The sequence below is a fragment of the Bombus vancouverensis genome, chromosome 3 (assembly GCF_051014615.1).
Source record: "Bombus vancouverensis nearcticus chromosome 3, iyBomVanc1_principal, whole genome shotgun sequence".
Lineage (NCBI taxonomy): Eukaryota > Metazoa > Arthropoda > Insecta > Hymenoptera > Apidae > Bombus > Bombus vancouverensis.
This window is the reverse complement of record NC_134913.1, coordinates 16,315,674-16,336,039: the sequence shown is the minus strand read 5'-3', so window position 1 is coordinate 16,336,039 and position 20,366 is coordinate 16,315,674. Positions and strand designations below refer to the sequence as shown.

The window sequence follows — 20,366 nt, the reverse complement described above, 5'->3', positions numbered from 1 at the left end:
CGCTTGAATAAACTATCTTGCCATAAGCTCTCTCTCTCTTTCTCTGTCTCTGTTTAATCAATTTTATCTTTCAAATATCGTTTTCTCTAAAGCGAAAAATCCCAACTTTCTCCTGTAAGCTCAGTAACTTGAATTGATCAGGCTTGAAATAGAATCGTGTGGTTCACATCGGGATACAAGGTTGATGTAAAATGAAGGTCGCGAAACACGACTTCCCAGGGAAAATGAATTGCAGTAAAGTTTTATTCAGTCTAATACGTCCTCCATTAACGTCATATACTTCAATGGTAGATTAATAATGAAACAAATGAACATACAATCGACGTGTTCGATGTTCGTTTACGCAAAAGCAAATCTCAGACAGTTATCATTTCTAAGGAAAGTATATCGTCGCATATTGTCAGAAAGTACAAGTAGCAAAACACGATTTGTGGCGAAAGTTCTGTTCCAGATATTAATTCGCTAGACGTTAGTCGTGCTACCTGAATTCCATTACTCGAAAGCAATTTACTAGTGCGAACCTGTTGGTCACGTGACTTGAAATGTTATTCTTTCAATTTTCCACGCTTCTCCTCGGTAGTCAAGTTCACTTAACGCATTGTCGATTGATCACAAGTAGACTCGTGTATTCGTGTACAAAATGCAAAACAAAACGATGACCGGCCACGAGCGAGCTCGTGTTTTCACGGACGAAGTTAAATTGTTAGTTTTTTTTTCATAAAATAGCCGGTGGCGCGCGTTAGATTTTGCATAAGATAGCCGGCGGCACGTGTTAGTTTCCGCACGAATCAGCAACGTTGTTAACCCTCGACCACTCGAATACAGTAACTTGGCTGGTACAGACGAAGCTTCAGAACCACGAGGAAGAAAGCGCTAGGCCGATCCAAACGGAGAAGATTCCCGAAGGAGCCAACCTGAGAACACGAAGAACTGAAAAAATTGACACGCTACTCAAGTCCAAAACGCTAATTACTCGAAGCTCGGCAAAAAGCGTATCCACGGATGGAGAAAAAGGGTACGTACAGAAAGAAGAAGAAAAAAATTCGAAGAGGCGATTCTGAGAGGAGATCAGAAAAGAAGAAATGGAACGGCGGATCGTTCCTTGGGATACACGCGGACAAGGAAGAAAGGAGTCTGTACAGAAACTCCTTGGTCTGAGAGGAAACGAGTATCTTGGTTCAACGGATGAAGAAGAAGAAGAAGAAGAAGAAGAAGAAGAAGAAGAAGAAGAAGAGAAGGAAGAACAAGAGGAAAGAAGGGAGCTAAGGTAAAAGGGAGACGTGCGAGAGAGGCGAGGGGACGAGGTCTGGGTTGGGTAAGGTGAGGGCTTCTACGGGTGAGTACCACTCACTTCATTGACTCGTGCGTACGCCCGCACGTCTGTCAGTCCATCCTCACTCACTCGATCCTCGCCTGGTCTCTTAGCCGCTCTACAGAGGCCAGTTCTCTCCTCCTTCGAGAGTTGCACGCTTATCTCATCCACGTCCTCGTCCTCGTCGTGGTGTACGACTTCAGGTAAAGTCGAGGTCGATCAGTAGTCCAGTCAATAACGTGCTTCCCTACGTTTGCTCGGTTTCGATCGATCCACATCGAATCGTAGTATCGTGGAAATCGTTGGAAAGTCTACTTTCGTGGGTGGATGTCGACTAGCAGAAAGAACAGGATGAGCCTGGCCAGCCTGGGAGCAATCCTCGCTTTCCTGCTGCTTTTCATGCTTCACACCTCATGGGCCAGGGCCAAACCTCAGCAAATCAAACCTGGTGAGTAGTTTCTATTATCCGTTTTCTTTTTTTTTCTAAATTTGTCTTGGATAAAGTTACTAAAGATAGTCTTAGTGTCGGTGAACATTTACAAGTTACAAGCAGCGCAAATTTAATAGCGTTAATAAATCGTTTTGCGTAAGATTAATCGAACGAGTGTTCGTTCTTTCGATTAGTTTTATTTAAGGTTGTTAAGGAATCGTAGTAATTTTATCGATGAAATTGTAGAACTCGCGCGTTACAACTTTATCGCCATCCATTAATTATCGTTGTATAACATAGTAGCAAGTTTGATAACGAAGGAAATACGATCGTCTTTCTCCATGCAAAATATAGAATCTATCATTTTTAAAATATTGAAGAATGTAGAAGTGTTTTTATGTTCTTAACGAATATAACAAAAAATTACTACTTTTATTACATTTTTTCCATTACATTTTTCACAAATCCTATCGAAATCCTAGGCGGAATGTCCTTTTCTTAATTGTATCCAGAAAACAAAATTGATGGAGTTCGATTTCCAAGTAACTCGATGTCGTATAAAATTCGGTTGTATTCGAAACGAACACTCCACTCAACATACGATAAGCAAAGAACGTTTCTCCGATATCACCTTCGTTCCATTTTGGCGAACCGTACTTTGCCGCGTCGAGGGATTGATTAAAACGCGGCTGATCTGTAACGAGGGAAGTAATACTTCCTCGTACGCGTAGCCCGTTCATTACGGTTCAGAGTTTATCGCTGGCGATCAGACCGGCGAAAAAGAGAAAGAGCAAAAGAGGGACGAAGAATAACGAAACGCTATTGTTGGCCGCTATATCGATCGACTCTCGGAGAAAGAAAGTCTCTCTAATCGGTGTATCATCGGCAGATGTCAGAAACGAAAGCACGCGTGTATACGCGTTTTCCCACGTCGTTCGTCGTGGGAGCACTCGAAACACGCCATTGTTCGATACGTGGATCGTTCGTTGCGCAATTCTTGCGGATCAGGGTTAACGTACCGACACGATTACGTTACCAGAATCCATCCGCAGGACGATCGATCGATCGATCATATACGTCGTGATCGATCGTGTTCCGGATTTTTTTGAGGTTCGGACACGATCCGTTTGTCCTTTTCGGTGCGAGGACCGACTACCTGGCCAGATAGGGTGATTCAGTTGTTCTTCCTATCTAATCTGGCGAACGGAAGTTCCTTCGTACGATAGAGATTATTTTGTGCGCTTTGGAACTAAAGGCTCCCGGGAGATTACGCTGGAACGCACAAGTATTTGGGCATTTATCATAAAAAAACTTTTATGTCTATATCGTATGTGTCATAAAATGTTTTGAAATTTGGTTAGCATCGTAACGATACACCACTGTCACGATTATATTGACAGAATTTGGGATCAATTTGAAAATGTATATAAATGTTACGAGCTATTTATTGCGAAAATTAGTACGTTCAAGTACTCGTACTAGTTTCTCGATGGTATTTTTTAAACACACGATACCAAAGCTTCCATCTGCAGTTGAAATTGTCGATTCTTTTCCCTTGTACTTCAAATTTTAATACGTGAAATCAAGCGTTACTTCGGGGAAACGAACGACCGTTATCTCCAGAAACTGTTTCGTATCAATTAAAAACTTCGCTTTTAAAGCTTGAAAGAGCGAACTGGTTAATTAATGGAAATGTATTTAGACCGATTCGCGTGGTCGATGCAAATTACGCGATTTCCTTCTTTTCTCTTTTCTATCATCGAATCGAAAACCGAACGCGCGTTACTCGATCTCAGGTAGAACTTTACGATCGTTTCTCGTTTACTTCTCCAACTTTCGATCCTCGGCTAACGATCCAGGGGAATCGTCGTTTGAATGTTCAACTAAGGGCACCGTGTGCAGTTAAGCGTCGCGAATGTCCAAGAATAGTTGGTTCAACGATAGGACCAAGTCAGGAGGCCAACAGGAGTTTACGTACCTTAGCAGACCGCACGCTTTCGGCGTTATACGGCCGCTGTAAATGTCTAAGAACTTTAGCTGTTTCGCTCGTGTCGCGTTCGTCCCCTTCCGGGACGCGGAATTATTGTCTCGCAACGAGCCTCGCGTTCGCGCCCGCGCGTCTCAAACTTCTGCGGAAATATATTATTTCAAGCCGCGCTGTATGCTCTAGAAAGCGTTATGTCTTCTGGTGCATTCAGGACTCTGTTGGCTCGCCGCAATGGAATATCCAGAACAACGAGAGAATTTTGTAAATTATCGGGCCAAATTATTGTCATTCGGTGGATGTTGATACGGTGACTGATTTTAAGGGAAATTTGCTAAATATTCGCAATGGTATTTGAGACTTTTCCAATTTATTTAATACCAATGTAGTATCGAAGTTCGTGTACTAGTTAAACAGAGCATGTTACACGTTTCTTGATAAATGCTATCAGCCGCCAGAGTTCCCGAATTTAATAATTTCATTTCCGTTAGTACTGTCGCTCACATAACGATGCTATCTCGAGAGCATTTAGCAAAAGAATCTACGTTTGACTATCTAACGAAACGATCTAGTATCGCATCAAATACTCCACGTTCCATCGTCTCCGGATTGATGCATATCGGTTCCTGAAACGCTGCAACGTCGAATCCGACAGCTGTCCATCCTGTTCCATCGTACAACACCTATCTATGTGTACTATCGCAAGAAGCCACAAACATCGCAAGACCTTTCATTCCTCTAATTCCCTCGAAACGTCCTTCCACAACAATTTCCACCATATATTTCCGTCTATGTTCGTCGAAACCTTAAAATTTGCTCTGTCCATCGCTCGAGGTGGATGGACTTAAGACTGACTCCTATCAGTCCAATTTAAACTCCTTTCATTTTTCTAATATTTACAAAACAAACATTACGTCCTATTTTTTTAAATAAACCTGCTTCGTGAAATAATTGTATCTCGTTATCTCGTGCTGTTTATTATCATTTCCAGTACACGCGTTGCACAATCTTTTATTTCCGTAATCGTCGACTTCAGCTCTATTTCCGCAACAGTCGTTTCTATGATATTACTCTTACGGAAAATCGTCGTACGATTTTCAAAATCGATATCAAGCTTATTTGTACGATTCAGCTAATTATTCTACAAATATTTTGTCCTAAAACGATCCAGCCATCGGAACACGAGCATTAACAAACTCAAAGACATATTTTCCATCCAACTGTGAACCACGTTTTTTCTCCCTCTTTTTCTTCCTGTTTTTTAGCCGTCACTCATCACGCACGAAATCCGCGCGTCGTTCACGGTACTCGTCCACTCGATCTTTCGCGAGATTTCACCGGTTTTTCTCCGACGTCCATTATCTCTCGCGACGTCCTCTCTTTTCCCCTCTCCCCTATCTTTCTCTCTCTCTCTCTTTCTCCCCTTTCCTCGTGAATCCGCCCTTTCTCGAATTCGATCTCGTGTGTCCCGTTCCCTCGACGATCGGCTAAGTGATTCTCTTCTGTTCCTATCCGAACGATCGGCCGATTCTTGGTGAATGAATCTTACATGGTACGTCCGAATCAGACCTGGATCTATATATCATTCTCGCTGCAAGACTGTACCAGATCTTCTCAGTCCTCTCCTCTCCTCTCCTACTCCTCGTTTCTTTCTATTTTAGAATGATTCCGTGCCAACTGCCGGATACGCTGCCGTCCACCGATATGGAACTATCCCGGTTTATTGGAGGTGGCGTATGCAGCCAAACATCTGGCTCACGCGAGATATATCGTCGGATCCAGCGAAGATTCCGCCGGATGTTTCACACCGGTTAGTTTTTAACTTGGTTGGCCAGGCTGTCATTGATTCTGAGATTGAGATCTTACGGACACGAAATTCTCAATTGGGATAGGTACACACGCTACCAGCCGTAAGAATATCAGCAGTTTTATTCGCAGACTTGTTTATTTATTGAAAAAGTTGAAGAAATTTTAGTCCGTTTAGCATTTTGTACGTACGATGTACGCACGTACGATGCGAATGGAATTGAAGGTTTACGATAAGAAAATTAGGAAATACCAACGAAATGAAAGTATGTTTTTCTAACGTGTGTTTCTACTTGCTCGTACGTTTCTTCTTCTTTCTTTTTTCGTATATTTGTTCCTATACACGTGTTCTTTTATCGCTTGATATATTCGTTTCTTTCATTCGTTCACACAGTTATTCTTCTTATGTCTGTCGTTTTACTTGTTTATATATTCTTTGTATATAAGTGTTCTTACATTTTGTAGGATTATTAACATACCAATTGATTAATAATCATCGAGATATGCGTTTCTCGGTAAATTTATTAGCGGAGCGTGTAATCTATGCAAACGAGGATTTCAGCTTTTAAAATCGAGTTTCTCCACTCGGATCGGTCTCGGTTCAGCAGTTTTCTTCATCCGTTGACATCCTTCGTGCAAGTGGCCAAAGTTTTAATAGAAAAGACGTCGCGAGATAAATCATATCGACCTACGTTTAGGATAATTAGGAGAGGAAGGTCGTGTATCGTGGCTGATACTCGCCTCCGTTATTCATTGATCTTAGCTTTTCCATCAATCTTCCTTTCGATTTGTATGCTCTATTTAGCCTCAATGGTACATACTTGCAACGTTGCTGTCAGGTTTTGGCTTTACGAGAAGTCAAATTGAAATTCTTCTCCTACTTTTCCGCTTCCAATATCTTCAATTTAATTTTTATCGTTATTTTGGTCTCCTACGCTCAACATTAAGAGCAGCAAAATTTTCATTCGACTCTCTTAAATTTACAAATTTATTTTTGCCTTTTCCATACGAATTAGTCAAAAGCTCGATTAATAGACATTTTCTATTACTTCAAACATAAGAAAATACTCTCGATTTTTTGAAATTAAAAAATTGCAAAGGAACCTATTTACCAGCAAAGCTGATAATTTTTACCAGTTTTCTCTGATCGGTCGTTTTGGCTATATCGAGTTTTTTTTTTAATATAAAATAAATTCACCCCCAATCGCGAAACATCTTTCCTATCGAAAACAAAGCAAATGTTTCACGAATAACAAGGATATTTTCTCGAATATCTCGGAATAAAATCGCTATTCTTAGACCACGATGAACAGAGAATTTTCGAGTTGGCCAAGCCCGGATAGACAACGTCGAAAACGAGCTTTCTAGCTTAATTAACGCGCCCGCGGGACTCCTTGTTACGGTTCTTCGTCCTGATAGAGCCACTTCTGGCCCGTAATGTAGCCAAGCTGGACGACGCTTCTTGCGTCCCGATGCCACTCCGCAAAGTCTGTCGCATAATATAACGCGTTCGGACGAAGTTCGCGGTCGTTTCGATCTTACTCGACCCGGTTTTTCTACCCTCGAATCGGCACTCGACCTCGATGAACCGTCTCCCTTTGCTGGTTCCTCGGGGAACAAGAGTCCTCAAGAAATAACTTGGTCGAGCTTTTGCGCGTAAATACCGTCGCGATGACGATAAGAAACGCGACTGTCGGGTTAACTTGGCGCTAACTTGATGGGAGAGATTTTGGTTAAAAGCAGGAAAGTTTTGAGAGGCAGAATTAAGTAAAGAAAGTAACGTCGGAGCAGAAGAAAGGCGATTCGCTGTTTTCTCCAGTTCTACGTTTCCTTATGTTTATTCTCGCTTTTCCTGGGCCCAAGTTTCCTTGGCGATTAATTTTTTTCTATTCTGAAGTTTCCTCTGAGCAAATGTATTTAACTCGCGAGGATAGAATTCAATATTTTGTTCACATATTTTTTCTTACTCCCGTCAACTTAAATTTAATTGATCGGGTTTTATCCCGCTTATAACGTAGAATTTTATTTTTATGTGTACGTCATATAGACGGAATAATAGCAAAAATTCAAAAAGCATATCTAATATCAATTATTTAGTTCCTTTACAATATGTAGAGTCAAAGTTTCTGGTGAAATCGCATCGAAAACCGCAAGAACAATTTTCGTTCTTAACTCTCGACATCCTTTTCCTGTGTTTCGTTCGTGTATCGTCCACGCATTCCATGAAAACGCAGGTGGGGAGACAGGAAGGGGAATAAATGGCGTCCTTGGTCCCCTTGTAACGACCAATTAATACACTTTCGAACGGGTTTTAACCGTGGTTAATAGTTTGAAAGGTATTCTTTTCACTTTCCGCGGCCGTCATGGTCGTCTTTGACATTGCGATCGGCCACGGATGGAATGGAAATGTTCATTTTCATAAAATAAAAGTGGCGTGGCCGGTTTCGCAGCTGCACACGAGGGCAAATATCGAATAGGAGACGCAGGCCTCTGATCTTTCCGCGGTTCTCTGTATCGATTCCATTTATGCCAGATTAAGTTTTAATCGAACATACCGGTCGCGTCGTTCTTACGCCATTTCGATTCTGTCATCTTGCCAGCTTTTGGCTAGCTTCCACGTTGCTTCATTGTTAACTCGTCTAACCGGAACGAATCTTCGAAACTTAATTGAAACGAAGTAAATTATAAACGCGACTCTCCGTGCGAGGTGCTGTATCGGTTGCTTTCGAACGATTTTCTAAATTCAATTGCTTATTTGCATCTCGACGAATATATTTGTCGTAACCTTGGTCTTAGGAATTTTGAAGTGATTTATTGTAAAATTTTGTTACTTCAAAGATTTATTTATCTATACGCGCGAAAATAGATACATTTTTACATACGATTTATTACGCGGCTTTCGATAATTTGATACGTTTAAACTTTGATCAGCAGATACATTCCAAATTTCAACATTTATATTTAATTCTCATAAATATATTTAAGCTTCCATCGATGTTCACATATTCTTAATTTATGATGGAAATTCAGTTCTATCTGTAATTTTTATCAGAACATCCTTTGATTCGTTTACACCGCGGTATACCTGCTTGCGACCTAATTTGAACCAAACCTTGACCAACGTTGCTGATTATTTTAATTCCTCAATTAACACCGAAATCAATATATACTCTGATAATTTCTGCCCATCGAATTCCCAATTTTTCAACTCAACACGTTCGATTTTATTTATAACTTCTCGAGTCTCGAACATCGTCAATCTCGCGTTCAACCTTCGAATAAAATCACCTGTGAAAATCACAAAGCAAATGCCATTCCAGAGGCATTTGCCATTCTATATCGACCGTACAAATAGCGAATCGCCTGAAAAAAACCAAAGAGGAAAAAAAGGGACGAATAAAGAAAGAAAGAAGGAGGGAAAGACGAGGGAAGCGTGAAAGTCGCAGCGAGCGTGTTGCAGCGGTAGGTCGACGATTTCCTGGTGCTCCATGGTCACCCGGTATATACGTGTACACGCTACTGCGTCCAGGCTAATTACCCGTACCGAGAACACATAATAATGCCAGCTAGTGGAGAGCCGGCCTGGAAAAACTAGTACAAAGTATCCGTCGTGTCTCTCTGTGTTCACGGCTAAGCTGCACGTCGTAATCGTGAATGAGCTCGGTTCTTGTCGCTCCTCTGACTAAATGCCAGCTGATGGTCGGATGGCATGTTTACCTCCGCGATCGGCTGAGAATCTTGCCCTGCTTTTTCTTACGTGTACACTCATCCTTTCTTTCCAGATATCTTCGTGTAGATGCTTGGTCTTTTAATCGGCAGACTTCGATAAAGAATTTGATAGGTAGGGAAGATAGATTAGGTACAGTCATCGTGACGCATGATTTCGTCGATCAAATCGATCGGCAAGGACGATGAACTCGTAAAACGGGATCAAGTTTTCGTCGCTTTTAATTGATTATTACGAAACGTCAAAGTATTATCCTTTTAAATTATACTTTTCGTAAGGTGGTTAGAGAAGGCACAACTAATATTTTAATCGATTAAATCTTGTCAATGATTTTGATCGCAAATAACTTCACTCGGGTATTTCCTCCTGTTTCGTACTCGAACTTCCGCACCGTCGAATTTCGTAAATTTCCCGATACCGATAAAAATTTGTAATTTACTCCTCCGGATTGGATTTGTCAACGAAATTTTTGCATCGGATAAACGCAAGATTTTGAAGAGAAATTATCCTCCGGCTTTGTTCGATGTTTGATTTTTGTTGAGGTTGAGGTTGACTGCTCGAAGAACGAGTGGATGAATTTGTAATAGAAAAGTATATTGAAATAATTAAAATAATTAATAAAGTATAAGTTTATGCTGATTCAGATCCTTACTCTCTTAGTGTTACAATAAAAAGGGATGATAGGGAGCGCGTTCATATATTTATAGCAGAAGGACATTACCAAAAAAGTTAAGCTTATAGCTTATGTTAGAGGCTACAGGGAACGTAAATAGAAATCTGTTTATTATTTCTTTTGTTCCTAAACTTTGCAACTCGAAACATAATGTATACTCAAGGATACAATAATATGCACCGCTCCTTATTTAGAATATTTCTGCGTAATAACAATGTCCAGGTCACGGATATACATAAATAAAGATGTAGAGTTTTTCTTGAAGTAATTACTTCAACAGTTTTTATTATTGAATTTATTAAATAAATTTTAGTAGACTTGACTAGATTTGATTATTATATTTGGCAAAAAATCTGTCAAGGCTACGATCGATTACGATTGAAAAGAGGATTGCGCTGGTAATTTCAGAAGCGATTTACAGAAACGATCGATCGCGACAAAAGCATACACGACGTACGGCGAGAACGTTGGACAAGTCTCGTTTAGTGATTCATAAAGCTTTGATCATGTTAATTGCGCACGATCGAATGGCCCTGGACCGGAGGCCGTTTACGTGACAAGTTAGGCGTTTCGACGTTGAAAATTAATTCGGAACAGGGGACGGTTCAATCCCGCTGCCGTCCAGAATACATTTAATTATAAATTTGCCGGTGCGTGTGACGGCCTCCCCGATATATTGATAATTAATATAATAATTAATACCGGCGGAACATATTACGAATTTTAGCGAATCGCATAATCGCACGTAGCCGCGAAACGTGTCAGTGTATTCGTTTTCTCAGCGACGATTATTCCATTCTGAACAATTTTGGTCGGATCTGTTACCGATTTATTTCCTAATACAAATGTAATTTCGTCGTTTCAATAATTTTTGGATATGCTCTGCGCTAATAAGTAATCATGCGATTCCTTAGAGATAAATTCTTAAGTAATTTCTATGCTTAAAGAAAGCTGGGACATTAAAAAGTTAGGATATTCCTCGAACGATACCTCGCAATTAATTATATCGATACAAATTTGCATAAATACCAATCGGCAGTCTATTATTTATCAAAAAACTAGAATCGATCGCTTCTCGGAGATACGTGTTTTGTGTTCGTAATCGTATTTCGACAATATCGACCATTAATTCTCGCCATCGAAGCCACTTAACCTGCCCCCAATTCGATTTCATACTAACTTAAGAAACATTCGAATCGATTTCTACTCTGTTCGGCGATTAATCGTTTTTCTCTTCCTTCCTGTTCAAAAAACGCCAAAGCCATTACTTTTCGCTAGCATTTCTCTAATTCGACAAATCGTGTATCGATAATAATTTAGTTGGAGGGCTTTAGCTTGTATTTGGAATTGTAGGTATTTATTTTATATCGTGAATATGACAGGATACGTAATTAGCTGTATTTTAGCGTAATTAACACGTTTATTGTGAACAACATCGTAAATCCACGTCCACGTGCATACAAATATTCGTAATTCCACATGTATATACGTACAGGTGTAGAAATTATATGTATGATACACGTTTGAATATGTAGGTAACGGAAAATCCTCCTGTAATTCGATAAATCACTCGCAATATCAATATACAGTCCCCCATAACATATAAAGTCGTCGCAATAATAATTTAGCTGCTGGTTCACGTATCCATAGACGATCAAAGAATAAGAGCAAGGACGAAGGAAATATGACTGGTGACATCGACGCGAAATTCGAACGTGTTCTATGAAAATTCGTAGAACGAACGCTCGTTCATACCTGATCGGACTTTGGATCGATCGAATCGTGAAACCGACCGCTTTTCTCCTTCTTCTCGCGCGAATCCCTCTCTTGTGCCGCAATATAGCATGTAAAGTCGAGGCAGTCTAACCGATCTAATTAGTGCGATGTATACTAAAGCGGCGACCGGCTTCTTTAAAATTCGTTCGAAGAACGTGGAAACGCAGGCGGACTATTTATAAATCTGTCGGGTTTTATCGAAGACGACCGCGATTAAAATGCCGTCGAGTTCGTTGACGAATCGGTCGGCGAATCAATTAAATCGGTTCGCCTTCTTGGCGTATGACAATGATCGAATCGCACCATTGTTCCTCTTCTTCATCTTCGATGGATTGGAAATTTATTTATCTCGTTTTAGTGGTTTCAAGCGTTTAACGATTAAGTAACGAGCGACCTTTCATTTTTAATTATTTCCATCACATATTGTTTCCATCCTATCGCAGCTTATGTATTTCAAATCTGTTGCTTCTTAATAATCTTCCCCTATAACTATAGATCAATTATTTACTTTCAATTAACAATTCGTTAATCGTGCAAACATGATTACTTCTGTGTATAAAAGCGATTACTCTAATCTTCTTATTTCTCTCCTCTTCGTAATATATTACGCAAACGTATAAATTCCAAGACACGGTAAACATTCATTCGATTACGACCAGCATTCGCAACGTGGTCTTCAACGCGATTCGATCGGCTCTAACAACGCACTTTAGATCAAAGAATTTCCCTGAATCCGCGATAAAGTCGATGGCGACTTAATTATCCATCTTCGATTAGTCGCTCTTCCTAGGCCATAACGACCATCACGAAAGATCGAATAAGAAAGTGTTCTTATTCATCGTTCGTTGGATTTCTGTTTCGCTCAAAGACGAAGCTAAATGTCCCGTTCGACTGGTCAAAGAAATCGACTCTGGCTTCGGGTGATTAAAAAATTGGGACAATTGCGATTATTGCGATCGTTTGTTTCTTTTCGACGTTCTTGTCTCGGTTCGGCGAAGAGCTTCTTCGTGGCTGTACAAGACTCTGTTAAGAACGTTTAGGAAAAGATTTGCATTGCGTTTAATTGCGAGTCACTCTTACGATCGTCAAAGGACCGATTCCACTCGGTCGATTCCTTGAAAATTAGTTGCTCGCGGAGGAAGCCTTTGTTCTGCTCGAGAGTTTCGCTATTTAGACAAGCACTTAGCTTACTGACACGATTCTCAATGCCTTTTCGAAAGCTAAAAATTGCAGGTATCGCGCATGTTTCAATTTTATTTGCACGTTTAAAACGATCGCTGCGCTAATAGTGTCAATTTCTCTTAAAAAGGACAAAGAAATTGGAAACACTGGTCATGTTGGAGTTAAACTTAACCAAGGAAAATATTTCAGTCGTTAAAAAGCGTCCGTGTCTTGAAAAATAAAAAAGAATGGACGCGTTGAAAATTTTAAGTCAAACGCGTTAAAAATTGCAAGATTGAAAATTAAAAGAGTAGAAATCGAAGATCTTAAAGCTCTTCTTTACACGCTCAAAATAGTCGCTTCCATTAAGAATGTGATATATTATAAAGGACGTTTGACGCTATTTCAAGATCCTTTATCAAGGCAGCTAATTAGCGAATATAGAGATGCTGACGAATTTCGAAATCGAGATTCAGAGGATGGAATGAAGTCATAACCGTTGTTGGCCGGCATGAAATTGCACGCACGCGAGAAGGTAGTTCGTGTGCAACATGCAAACGACTTTCTTCGTCGGAAGTTAACTAGGCGCTAATTTGGTATTCACGAAACGTGGCTCGGCGAGCACACCTCGGTATGAAGGATCTGTCTACACTGGGTCACTGTTGTCCTTCTCGATTTTCTAATCCTTCCAAACCAGAGAATCATTACAGAATATTCCAATTTCTCGAGCTATTCCTCTATCCAATTCACACCTTCCTTTTCGATAAAAACTTCGATATTATTTATACCGCACTTTCCGTATGAGAGTACTTTAATCTCGATAAAAGTCAAAGTTAATCTCACGAAAAGCGTCCTACATATTATTAATATTCAAATTCAAGACAAAAAGTGTAAGATTACCTGCTGTTAAAAATACACTCTTAAATTACTTGACTGCTTCCTCGTATAATTACACGCGTTACACTGCCGCCCATAAACCGACCAGAATCCTAACATCAAACGTTAGTTCCGCTAAAACAGGTTTTCAATAAAATCTTCGAAACGTACGCTACAGTTTAATTTTCGTCGCAACAAGCGTTAACTTCATTTCACCAGTACGACGTCCATTTATGCTTATTCTAACTATACTGAGCGTGGTTTGTGTACGATAACAACGATATCCTTTAGAGGATATAAACAAATTTCTCCAGAGAATATAAAAAAAGTCGCAAAGTTTAGAGATATTCGGGAGGAAACACGATCACAGTCGAACTGTTATCCAAACGTTCGCGAAAGTCGTGGGACCAGTTTCGTCGAAAGCGACGCCGCGCCGGCATACTCGAACGAGAGAAGAGGATCTCGAGCCTGGGCAGCCAGCGAGGTATATTACGTAACATTTCTGCCGATCAAACGATCCAACTGTCCGTCCGTGAGCGGAATTCTTGCTTGCTCGGCGGCGAGGTGGTTACACACTTGGTGAATAGTCACGAGATGTTCGCCGTATGGCGGTCGTATAATTTCAAAGACCTTAAGGCTGACCTGAGTCAACAAGAACAAGGGGCAACCAAGTGGGGAACGTGGGAAGCGAAGTGTGGACAGAGAAACTGGCGAACGCGTTTGAAATATTCCGCGATGATCTACCGGTTCCGATCCACTAATTTATAGTTTTCTATTCGTGAAAATTATGCTGCATTAAGTCATCGGCATCGCTTGCTTTTAACACCACTTTCGATCGTCAATTTTCGGAGTTTGCAATTTCAACGATGGTCGTACTCTGCTCTTTCGCCAAATGATGTTACAAATTGTTTATTATATCGGCGATTGTTTATCGGTATAAGCGTTGGCATAGGCTAACTTTCCCTGGCAAGATACAAGTCCCGTATAAAAATGATTCTCTGTTTAATGTTTTTTATATTTGCAATGTGTCAAGGGTTAGAAGCTGTTGTAGTTTGGTGCATTAGGTTTTCGGAAAAGTGTCTTTCTTTTACAGACACGTCTTTTACAACGATGTACTTTATACAAACATGAAACCTAATCTGTCGAACGTTGTGATCTTTATTTTGATAGAACAAAATGGATCATACGCAGTTCGATAAAATAATATAAAACGGAAAATGTGTATCCATTATTTCCTTATAAAACGAAAGAAGCTTCTCGGACCACCTGATATATATATATCAAACTGTTATTGATTCTTGTATAATATATTGAATTTAATATTCCAAATTTTCCTCTATCCGCTGTTATTAAAAGAAGGATGTCTCGGACGATTATTAACTCGAAAGATTCTTGACTTTTAGAAGCGATGGCAGCAAGAATTCTTAATTCCCGTTATCTTATTCAACGGTATCATTTCATACACGCATTTGGTCCGCGATTTCGATGAAAACGCGCCTCTCTGGTGTTTTTCGTCGAGGCATATAATATTCCGCAGCTTGCGTACACGCGTGTGCAATGGTCTCTGCAAAATAATTCGAGAAAGCGCGGTTTGCATAAAGGATAGGCGGATCGTGTTTGCCCGCAAACATCGGGCGAAATACTTGATTTCCCTCTACCCTTTAAACAAACCGCTTCTCCTCTCCCGTTATTCTGATTTCTCATTCGTACCGAATCTTCCGCAAACGGCGGGTGGCGGGGAAAGAAAATCAAACGCGGGACCAGCCGCAGAAACAACAACGGCGAAGAAATCTGATCGATATTCGATAAAACGCGAGATTCGCTCTCGCCGGTTATGCCCGGGGTTGAACGATTGTTCCTCAGCCCCTTCTTTTCGCTTTCGATTCTTCTGATCCTAGCGAGGCCGCGAGGAATATTTACTCGCGGTAAGGAAAACGCCTCGAACCATTTCCTCTCGCTTCCTTCTCGCGTAATCTTCTTCTCAGTCAGCAATTGCGCCGGTTACCTTAAGGATTTTACGGCTCGTTTTAGTCGACTTCCCGTTTCGGAAACTCGATATCGTGATATGGAATCGAATGTCTGTTTTATACCGTGAATATAGGGATAGATAATAGATAGGGTTGGATTTTAGCATATTCCAACTTTGCGAATGAAGTTTTTAATACAAAGATTAGATCACGAGGGGGCACATGTTTGATGGTTTTCTTGGTTTAATGTATTTTGCAACTAAGAAGAAGTATCTTCTACTTCTTCTACTTTCTTCTAAGAAGAAAGAATCTGTTAGACCGAGGCATGCAAGTCCTTTAAAAATGGTCGTTGAGTTCTGTATTTGTATAAAAGATTCGTACAAAAGCGACTCTTAGCAAAATTCCAGTTTAACAGTGACTATATAAAAAATCACTTAGTATCTGTGTATAGTTCTCGGCTCTTAATGCCAATTATCACGTATGCCGTAATCGCGGAGAAGTTCGAACGCGACCACAACACGCCGAGTTAATCTACCGAAATCTTCAATTTGAAATTGAACAGGCGAAACGTGTCTCTAAAAGCCGAAAACTAACAAAGAGGAGCTTTAATTACCTCGTCGGAGAGAAAATATTTTTCCTCTAATTACCTGCTGATGAACATACGTACTTGCGCTAGCATCAGCGAAACGCGCCAGTTGGATCATTTAATTTTCTTCGCTGTATATCCGATATTCATCGCGCTAAAGAAGTATATAATTTCCTAAAATTCGGATTAAAATTAAAATTACGTGAAAATTAATTGGATATCAGGCAGAGAGAAGAATAAAGACTCGCGCGTATCGCGTAGAGTATTATAAAGCGTAAAGGAACGACAAGCTGTTTCCGAGTCGTTGGACGCTTTGTTCAGCCCCCTTGAAAGCCGTCAGTGGAACTGGACGCTTTAATTCCTGCCGGCAGCGGGACCATGCTGTAAATTAAGTTCGAGCGCAACGATTTCTCTTCAACAACAAATCACCACCATCTTTTGAATTACTACAATGGAAGGTGGCCATAATTTTCGGGCTGCTGGATGGGACTCGCGAGGCCAAAGTTCCTTCCGTTCCAACTTCAGCCCACCTCTTCCTCCATCCTTGTGTACACATACACGCACGCACATACACGTACGCGTACACGTACACGTACATACACATGGTACGATAACGAACGATCGTCGATTGAAGCTGTTGCTGAAGTTTAAAGTTTCTTCTTGTACATCTGTGTAACTCTTTTTATACTACGTTTCTTAATGTTTCTTTTCTTTATGTTCATTTCTAGTTTGGCTTGTACTTTTCGTTTTAATTGCGTGTCGAGTTTCAAATTGTTAGGAGGTCGATACCATTACGGGATTGGCCGGATCGAAAAGTGGCACAGTATCGTGTACATAGTTGAAAAGGTAATTGGACACTCGAGGAAAGTTCCAGTTTCGATGGCTTTCGCCTAACAATGTTCATACGCTTTTCTATCATTCTCCGATATAACAGTTAATGATACAGATGAAACGCGCTATATCTTCAAGGACATATTATTCCTTCATACTCTTCTTTCCCTTTTCTTCCTTTCTTTTTTTTTTTTTTTAGCAATGCCAGCTTTAAAAATAAATATCTGTAGAAATTTTATGGAATACAGAGGAAGAATATTTTCTGAAAATAATAGTAACACTGTATGGCACTCGATGGCAAGTATGTCGGCTTCGACGAAACGGTACTTTCAATAACCCTTTGTGTTCCATTGGCGCCGTCACAGTCATGAAAATTGTTTCTCGTGCTGCTTTTACCAATAAAAAGGGAAGAAGAATACTATGCGAACAAATTTATAAATATTTTTGGACTTCTTCTTTTCGAAAGAGAAACCTTTGGTTTCAAAATGTTACACTGCAAAAGCAGTTTCGAAAGAGAAACCTTTGGTTTCAAAATGTTACACTGCAAAATTATTTTCAAGCACAAAGCCTTAATAATGCTATTCCGATGGGAAACGAAAGCATATTTATTCCAAACAAAGGAAACAGATATTTTATAATTTTTCCGCTTCACTTTCCTTCTTTTGCACAGCGTTTTATCATTTTATCAAATTTCATTTAAATTATCGGAATTGTGCAAAGAGAGATCTGCATACTGTCGCCGATATCAACTGATTTTCGTTCGCACTTCGACTCTTAATCCGAAGGGTCACCGACCTTGTACAGTCTCGAAGGGAAACCGTTCTGCCCGTACGCGGAGCGATAACCACGCGAATTGAATCGCGTTAGTGGTCGCGGCAGGCATAAAACGCCTAATTATTCTCGGCATGAATTATTCAGTTTACAAATCAGTCAGCTGTCTAGCGGGGTCGAAGGTAGCGACGAGTTCAACGCGCCACCAGTCACGTCCGTTTGAAATTTGGTGTAGACGGACGTATCCGAAATATCGAATAACCGATCCGCATTGATGGATAATGCAAAAAAAAACGCTCTATTTCAATGATATATTTTGTTCAGAGCAAGTGGAAAACCTTCGGTACTTTCGGAGTTCTAAAGAATTATTTTCAATCGTAAATTTCATACTCGAGATGCACGTGTAATCGTTAAGGTTTCAGAAATCTGGTGTTTGCGGTACAAAAATCGCAACGTTCGTCATCCTTATGATTTGTAGGAAAGATATTCCAAGTTCAAGAATTCTAAAATGATCGTTCTAATGCTTAAAAATTTCCTATGGAATTTTGCAATGGATTTAAGAAGCGCGCAGATAGATAGTTAAAGCTTGAGGGAATTTCAGAATTTCGAAAAGGAAATTGCATTTAACGCTTTGGTAGATATTTTGCTGAAGAAAATGTCTAAAACTTTCGTTTCCAATTCTTTAACATCCGCAGCGCCTTGCTCAGCTTGTAACGTCTCTGGCAATTTAAAATCCTCGATTCGTTTACAAACCGAGTGAATTTTTTCGAATCACCGAATGGTGTAAAAATTACGGAAGAAGAAATTTTCAAACAGCAGCGTGACTATTCGAAGGCCATCCGGCTGTAAGGAAAGCCGACATTGGTCACGGCCCGTTACATCAACTTCGCTAAAATTAACGCACGCTTTCTGCTCGTTTCTTCCTCTCTTCGCTCTATGTTCCTCTTTTTATTCCCCTCTCGCTTTTTTTTTTCTTTCTTTTTAATAAACGAACACGTTTGCGCGGTACCTGTCGTGTCGTAACATCGTTGATAAAGATATATCGTGTTAGACAGCGAGACGACAGTGACACGTAGCCAGCGCAAAGATGAAAATATTGGGCGAAGCTTTATTGACACGCCGGACAGAGAAGGTACGAGCGCGTTGATGCCCGTGCACAGCTTCCGGCCGCGCTTCCATTGATACGGAGGACGCACTTTGTTTCCGGCCGGTTTCCAACGGGCTTTTTTCATCGGTAAAGCGTTTGCGCGATACCTTTAATAGGTAACTGCCTCGTACGCTGTGAAATGTTCCGTTCAACGCTCGTCGATGGGATTATCACCGATCTTTTTGTTCCTCCTATATTGGATTCTGTCTAGTTCTGTTTTATTTTCTTCTTTCTTTTTCGTTTTGTATAACGTGGTTCGCGAAATGAGCGGAGAAAATAGAAAGCGGTTGCTGGGGGAGAGATTTTTAATAATTTTCGGATACGAGGATGGAAATTGTTTTTGAGAAGAGAATAATGGAAATGGAGAGTTTTATACAGACGAACTCGCATTCTGCGTATTTCGTATTATACGAAACAGCTAGATCAACAAATTCTTTTCGATATAACAGTGAATAATATTCATTTCGTTTTATCTCTAGACCATAAGATCATCAAATTTGTTAAACGAGCATTAGCAGCATTAGTACGCATAAGGATTCTCAAGAAGACCACAGATCTTTCCTTGTACGTGCAATTACGTAGGCGAGAGGGTCGCGTAGATAAGCGAAAGTGGAGGATTAAATTCCTCGAGAAGCCAACGCGAGTCGTGAGTTCCCACAACGTCCGGCGGTGAGTTTCGCCGCGATTCCCGGAAACGATTATTTGATCGATTAATTCACGTGGATGTTGGTTCGGCGAGGACCCATTGAGCGGCGCGTTAACGTCGACACGCACACACCTTTCCTTCGAGAGGGCCGTCCAGGTGTGCAGGTGAAGCCGATGCCGCGGGGTCACTCATTTATCATTGCATAAGATTCAGAACCTGTTCCGGTCCATTCATCGCCCGGTTGCTCGTATATACCTTCGAAAGTGACTCGTGAGACAGGCTACGAAAGTTGTAGCCATGTACGTGTCTCATTGGCGTAGAATTTCGTTTAAAATTTCGGTTCGTTTAAGATTTTATTCGTTTCCTCATGCGAATTTCTCATCGATGATTTCATTGGATGGAGCAACGAAGAATCTTGCACGGCATATTCACGGAATACAATGTTAATCTTTGTTTCATTTCTTTTTATTTTGCTGAGATTTTACGAAAGACGTTAGAATGAGATCGAAATCGTTCGAATTTGATAGGACTGCGTGAGACAGTTTCAATTATTATACAAAATTGAAAAATATGGTAGAGATAAGTAAAATTATGTCAATTACCAATTCTATAAACTTTACTCTTATAACGCGAGATGGATTTCCAATTTCAAAAAGAAAAAAAAAAAACAGTT

General features: G+C 40.3%; 1 protein-coding gene across 1 annotated transcript in view; it reads left to right on the top strand.

The window, feature by feature from the left end:
- LOC117154045 (uncharacterized) overlaps positions 1-20,366 on the top strand; it is a 67,527-nt gene that overhangs the window by 13,561 nt on the left and 33,600 nt on the right. The window contains exon 4 of the mRNA XM_076617551.1: positions 843-1,760. Coding sequence (XP_076473666.1) covers positions 1,640-1,760 — 121 coding nt within the window. The 5' untranslated portion in view covers positions 843-1,639. The remainder of the gene's footprint in view (positions 1-842; positions 1,761-20,366) is intronic.